This window comes from Monosiga brevicollis, genomic scaffold (assembly GCF_000002865.3).
Source record: "Monosiga brevicollis MX1 MONBRscaffold_19 genomic scaffold, whole genome shotgun sequence".
Lineage (NCBI taxonomy): Eukaryota > Choanoflagellata > Craspedida > Salpingoecidae > Monosiga > Monosiga brevicollis.
This window is the reverse complement of record NW_001865056.1, coordinates 321,511-328,165: the sequence shown is the minus strand read 5'-3', so window position 1 is coordinate 328,165 and position 6,655 is coordinate 321,511. Positions and strand designations below refer to the sequence as shown.

Sequence of the window (6,655 nt, the reverse complement as noted above, 5' to 3'; positions counted from 1 at the left end):
AATTAAAAAAGAAGAAACGGATTTATTAAAAATCAGAAGATCCGAGTTTTAGCGAAAGCGCAGAGCTTCGCCTCTCCGATGGGTCTCCAATGGCGGATATTCTATTAAATATCATCTTATTAAACAGAAATGACCCTCATGACAATGCCAGTCTCGCCAGCTGACGCTCATGGCTGATGTCGGGGTTGAGCCATCACCAAGTTGCCACGTGTGCCAAAGATAACCTGCTCACCCACCCCGACAGGTGCGGAAAAGAGCGCATGCCCAGTATCCGTAGCCACCACATGACCGGCGCCCAAGGGTTCTTGCACACATACCAATTGGCCATCAGCGCAAGAGATCCATACGTCAGGAGCTTCACTCGCACACACAAAGCATGCGGTGCTGCTCACGCCTGGCAAAGGGCACTGTCGTGTCTTGAGAATCTGGGTGCCAGGTTCCGTTCCCGCCACCGGGTCTTCCCACATCACAAGCAGCGCCGGTGCATGGGTGGGCACGAGCCAACTGTCGAGACTTGACGCAAAGACTGGTCTTGCAAAAATGTGTGCATCTGCAGATACCTCATGCAGCGGCTGCATATCTGGCACACGCAGCAAGTGCACACGCCCGGCGACCGTAGCCACGGCCGCCACATATTCATCGGTGCGTAGGCCCACGCCTCCAAAGATGGGCGCTTCAAGGCGAACATGGTGCCGCCGCCGCAGGGCGGGACATCCCGGCTTGTCAGCAAGTGCAAATGTGAATAAGTGCCCACCCAGGGTAGAGACCAGTGCCAGATCATGAAGCAGTGCCACCGTGGGTGGGGCTAACAGACTGCCATGGCGACCCGTCTTGACTGGGACGATGTGGCGGGAGACGGAAGGTTCCAGGGCGACACAAACGCCATCGGCGCCATCGGCACGCCAAAGGTCTTTGGGTTGCCCCAGGGCGCTCAGATGCAGGGCATACGCGTGTCCATCATGGCTACCAAAGATAGCCCATTCGTGCCAAAAGCGCGCAGAGCTTCGCACTGCATCACCACACCGCACAGAAAACTGAAAACCGCCCAACCAATCGAGCCCGTATACACATCCGTCATAGCAGCCCACTAAGAGTCGGTTCACAGTCCTGTCAAATGCCGACCATTAGCAGCAGGATTTGAGTGGAAAACATCGAAAGCACCACCCCGGCTGGCTGTGCTGGCCAGGGCGGCTTGACGAGCGGGCAAAAAGCGAATGCCCAAGAAGGCAGGTTACCTACGGTGAGGGAATGACAGCCGTACCGCAACGCTCGGGCAAACACGTTGCCCACAATGTATAGCCGGAAGCGGCTTCCATGCACTTGACATAGCCATCATGACCGGCAGCCAGCACCAGCGACCGCGCGGCGCCTGCCCGGCGTTCCCGTTGCGCAGGCGGCGAGCCGTTCATCGCTGTTGCTGCACGCACAGGCTCGTCAAGGCTGCATTCAATGACACCAACGTCACAATCCACGCAAGCCTCGAATGGAGTCGTCCAGGACGCCTTGGGTGTGAGTAAAGCCGGTCGATCATGCCGTATGCACTCCAAAGCCGCAAAGAGCTGGATGGCCCCAGGGTTCCAGTGGGCGGTTGTTGTGGCCTGGCTGCGGTTCCAGTTGTAGAGCGCGCTTCGATAAGACAAGTGGTGCATGCGCGCTGCAATCATGACCTCCAACTCTGGGGCTGGGGTAACGGTCTTTTCTTGGCGAAATGATTGCAGCAACAGCATGCGTTCCGGTGAGGGTGTTGCGGGGTTAGCCAGAGGCCGGCCAGCGGCTTCAACCAACTCTGATAAAGTGCTTGCACTTTCGAGGGCCGAGAAAAGCTCAGCCAACTGCGTTTGAGGATAAAATTGCTGCCATAGCGCGGCCAACTCCACACGCAGGAGGGAAGGCAACGCCAAGGACCGCAGAGGGGCATGCCAAAAGTCGGTTGCTCGAAGATGAGCAGGTAAATGGGCCGCAATGGCCCAGCCCATGAGTGTTTTCGGCGGGACCCTGTCTACTTGTTGCTGTGCGAGTCGTGCCAAACCCTCTCGATCAACCTGGCGTCAGTAGCGTGGTCAATCGGCAGACATTCAAATCGGAATATGTGAGATTGGGGCATGGCGATGGCGAGCGGTGGAGGTGCGGGTGGGAGCGGGGACATGGCCTGTACCTTGCCATTTTGGGTCACGGGAAAGCAAGCATGATGCACCAGCAGCGCGGCAAGGAGTGGAACGTGCGGTCGCACCAAGTGTGATGCGGTACCCACTGCTTGCAGCGTAGTCGGCCATTTCATCAGGTCGACTCCCTGGACTGTATCGTGTGGTGTGCTTGGCGTCTGTACTTGAACGAGTACCAAGTGCGTTGTCGCTATCAAAGACACAAAACCAGCTGCCTTAAGCGTACATGCCAAGACACACGGGCAGCAGAGTGGCAACCAGCAAGCAAAAGGCGGAGAGCAAGGGTGGCCAACGTCTACCTGCCAACGCAACAGGCACCACTATAGCCCGGTGCTGGTGCTCCACGGGCACAGCGCTCTCCAAGTTGATGCGCTGCCCATGTATTTTCACCTGAGTGTAAAATGAGTAACTGAGGAGTGGGACACTGTGGGTGATAAGGGTGTGTGTGTGTGTGTGTGTGTGTGTGAAACAGGGACGGTGCAAGGTATGGTGACCGAGCCCTCGCCTACCTGCCAGTCTGCTCGGCCAGCAAAGACCGGGTTGGCTTTATCGAGGTGGTGTAATTGTGATGCCGCCACGTGCACCAGGTCACCCGTAGAACGACACTGCCACGATACTGCCGAACGGGGAGTGCACGCTCCAGCTTGCGGCTCGGCGACATCGAGGCTGGTCCAGGTGAGCCGCCGCGTAGTGTGAAGCACAAGCTCACCGCAGACGATGCCATCACCCAAATCAGCGGCCCCCGGGGCCAAAGACAGAGACGTATCAGTCATGGGTTGGCCCAGACCAGCAACTTGGTTGGCTGCCGTCAATTCCTGTCCGCATTGCCAAATAGACATTTCTACAGCGGGGAAGCAGAGCAGCATTGAGAACAATGATTGATAGAAAAAAGCAAGAGAGAAGGTGAAGGCAAGAGAGGGCGTAGGAAGCGAACGCGCGAGATAAATATTGTTGTCAATGGGATATCAACTCGGGACCGGCGCAGCAGAGGGCAACTCGCCTGTCAAGCCGTAAAGGCCCCAGACGCGAAGGCCAGCGGCTAGGCTTGTGGCCACGTCTGCGGCTCGAAGCGGCTCCCCGCCCAGGAGTACGGCGCGCAGGGTTGGAACCATGGTCAGCAGACCCGCTTGTAAGAGCCTAGATCAATATGAGGTCGGACGTGACTGGCGATTTTGGGGATGCAGGGGGTGGGGGGCATGTCGTCACGGCAGCCCACAAGAGAACGCACTGGCTGAAAAAGCTGGGAACAACCTGTAAAACGGTGACACCAGTCTGGGACAAAGCAGCAATCAGCTGCACGGCATGACTCTGAGAGAACGTTGAGTGAGGCAAAGATGCCAAGTGAGATTGGCTGCCGAACCAAAATGGGAATTTGCCAGTGGGCAGCCGGTGAGTGCGGGCAGACATACACGCCAAATGTAGGGGCAGGTGGCGAGCGTGGCACCAGCATGGCTGGCGAGGCCAATTTCCAGAACAGCTGGATCAAACGTGGGTAGGGTAGTGTGGGCCACAACATCAGTATGTGAGAGCTGTAGCCAGTCTTGTACGTCCCGCACGTTGGGCTCGTAGCTGGCTGGGCTGACTGCGACCAGCTTGGGGCGGCCCGTGCTGCCGCTCGTGGAGAGCACGTAGGCCCAAGTCTCATCGGCAGGCCATGGGCAAAGCGGGCCACTTCCTGCCGGGTCGTCTTCATGCCTTGGGCGGCTGTAGATGACGAGCTGGTATGATAGTATTTGCAGACAGCACCACGGCTGTAGCACAGTTAGCGTCGACTCGGTGAGAGTCAGCGTTAAAGGCGCGACCAGCAGATCGCAATGGTCGCGGGCCAGAGCGAGTCCATGCTCTGACACGGACAAAGGGAGCGCAATGCAGTTGGCTTGTCGCAGGCTACGGAAAGGCGACGGTTGAAAGCCAGAGGCACGTGTCAAGTCGGTTCGGCAACTGAGGTCGTGATCTCGGCAGGCGGGTGGTACCTGTGCAGGAGGAGAGTTGTGACAGTGCCGTGTTCAGCATAAAAACCAACAGTTGGCTGGCGTTGTGGCGATGCTGCGTTGTGCTGTTTGCCCAATGCGGTGCAGAGCGACTGCCAGCATTGCGCCCAGTGGGTCACGGCGGTTGGGTCAATGGTCAAACGCCGTGCGCTCGACGGGGCTGAGTCCGTCAGTTCAAGGATACGAAGCGCACCCGTCGGCGCGCCCAGCACGGTCGCCATTCGATCCGAGACCAGCACTGGCTGTGGCACAGCCCGGTCATCTCGTGGCTCGCTCATCTTGACATGCCCACCCTGCTCACCAACATCTCCTTTCCCGCTCTGCTCCCCCTGCCACAGCGTCACAGGACCATGATCATCTCGAGTCGCCCGCCATCAAAATGCTGTTGTCAGCACGCACACGAGTTATTGAAGCAAAACATGTGCTTGATGCAGATTATATGTGACTGCTTGTGTTAAATCGCGTTGACAGTGATGTTATGAATGTAGATAGGGTATCGACTTGCGTGTGTGAGTGTGTCTCTGATGGCGGGCCAGTTGGGTGTGTTGCGGCACAAAACAGTTTGTGTCTGGCAAGAGCTGGCGTGACACGGGTCAAGGAGAGATCAAAGAGGGAGCGTAAAATTTAATTTCCTGGCGAAGGAAGAATTACACGTACATCCAAATGTACGACGGCATTTTCTTACCGCAAAGCTGTTCTTTGCTTTGCGCATGGAACGGAAAACAGGAGACAGGACTTGGTGCATGGGTAGGGTTCACAAACAATAATTGCGACCAAACTCGTAGGTCACTCCGATACCCTTGACAACACACACAATGCCACCAGCACGTAGCGAGCCCTAGTGCGACGAACACATCGGGTCCCAAACGGCAGGTGGCAAGACAGACAACGACCATGCCCGGTTGATGGCGGAGGGTGGTGGAAACAACGCGTGTTGTTGTTGTTGTGTTCCGGTCTCAAGCTGACGAGGGGCCTGAATCAAAACAGGTCTGGAAGATTGTCCTCTTGGTTGGGGTTTGGGCCCGAGGCCAGAAAGCGAGGCCGCGCTAGCAGAGGGGGCACGTCATTCGAGGCGATGGGTGCTTGAGGTTTGTTTGCAGAAGCCGCGTGGGCGGGCATGTGTTCGGGAAGCTCGGTCGCCACGGGTAGTTCTTCAACGGGGGCCTGAGGTTGAGCCGGAACGTGTGTGCGACCGGGTGTTGCTCGCACGTAGCCCGAAACGTCGGCGGGCCAGGTTTTGAGAAACCCATCCTGACCCACGCTCATGATGCAGTCAATGGTGTGTAGAAACTTGACGTCATTAACGGGTTTGGATAGGTGATGATAGGCAGCCAGGAGGCTAGAACTGGTGATGCTGGCAAGGTAGAAAGAGGGGTCTTGTTCAATGGCGTAGACGGCCTTACTTCCGGTGGCGTTGAGATCGAGCGCAATGATGGGTCGGCTAGAGTCAAAGTGCTGGAAGATTTTGAGAAGGGCACCATCGGCGATGGTGTGGAGGGCAATACGGGCATGTGCGTCACCAAAGGCAAAGAGGGTATTGTTGGTATTGATCGCAAGGGCTGAGGTAATGGCGTGTGTGGCGGTAAGGCTGACGCGCTTGGTAAGGTCTGTGGCTGAAGCGAGGGAGAACAGTTCGACGGCCTGGGTCCAGGCAACGAGCAGAGTGCTGTGTGATTCAGCACAGGCTACGTCCACTACGGTCCCAAACTGCCCATGGGGATCCATGGGGACAGAGGCAATCTTGGCAAAGGTGGGGAGGTGCCAAGCATGGAGGTGGGCTTGGTGATCGATGGCCCACGCAAACTCCCCGCTCTTGGTCATGGCAAAAGCGCAGCAGCCAGGCGCCAGGGTGATGTGGCCCAAGAGCTCCGGTGTGGGCACATAGACAACACATGCGTCACCGTTTTGGTCGCAGCTGAGTGAGATGAGGCCGTCGGCGGTGACGCGGACCCGGGTATTATCGGCAGCATGGCAGTTTGGGAGACGGTGTAGAACATCCTTGCTAGCCATATCCACAAAGAGCGGGGGGCCAACCTCAAAGGCAAGAGCAGCGAGGCGACCAAAGTTGCCGAGCTCGATGTGTTTTGCAGGGCCGGGAAGCTGGTTGGAGCTGTACGGGCGGGCAATCACCACTGCCTGACCCAGACCGGCTTGAGGCAAAATGGTCTCAGGGGCCGCCATGGTGGGCGGAGCGCCGTGTCGACGAGCCGGGCCGAGGGAATGAAGGGAAGCGTCGCGTTTGAGCGACAATTCAAGGGCAAGGACTACCCAGGTGGATCTTGATCTACCCGAGCTGTGCGGTCATGCTGAGACAGCCGAGCCACACAAATCCCCTAAATTCAAGAAAAAAGTTGAAGATTGTGAGTTGAGGACACAGAGAGAGAGAGAGAGAGAGAGAGAGAGAGAGAGAGAGAGAGAGAGAGAGAGAGAGAGAGAGAGAGAGAGAGAGAGAGAGAGAGAGAGAGACAGAGAGAGAGAGAGAGAGAGAGAGAGAGAGAGACA

At 57.2% G+C, this 6,655-nt stretch overlaps 2 protein-coding genes across 2 annotated transcripts in view; both read right to left on the bottom strand.

The window, feature by feature from the left end:
• Positions 1-4,431, bottom strand: part of MONBRDRAFT_10108 (uncharacterized protein) — a gene marked incomplete at both ends in the record, with an annotated part of 5,441 nt that extends 1,010 nt beyond the window's left edge. Inside the window, 6 exons of the mRNA XM_001747794.1 lie at positions 233-1,009; positions 1,262-1,933; positions 2,231-2,377; positions 2,462-2,552; positions 3,572-4,049; positions 4,136-4,431. Of these exons, the coding sequence (XP_001747846.1) occupies positions 233-1,009; positions 1,262-1,933; positions 2,231-2,377; positions 2,462-2,552; positions 3,572-4,049; positions 4,136-4,431 (2,461 nt within the window). The remainder of the gene's footprint in view (positions 1-232; positions 1,010-1,261; positions 1,934-2,230; positions 2,378-2,461; positions 2,553-3,571; positions 4,050-4,135) is intronic.
• Positions 4,432-4,793: 362 nt separating this feature from the next.
• On the bottom strand, positions 4,794-6,334 carry MONBRDRAFT_33408 (uncharacterized protein; the record flags this gene model as incomplete). The annotated part of the gene is made up of 1 exon (XM_001747793.1): positions 4,794-6,334. The coding sequence occupies one exon, from the start codon at positions 6,332-6,334 to the stop codon at positions 5,132-5,134; it is 1,203 nt and encodes a 400-aa protein (XP_001747845.1). The 3' UTR covers positions 4,794-5,131.
• Positions 6,335-6,655: the final 321 nt, after the last annotated feature.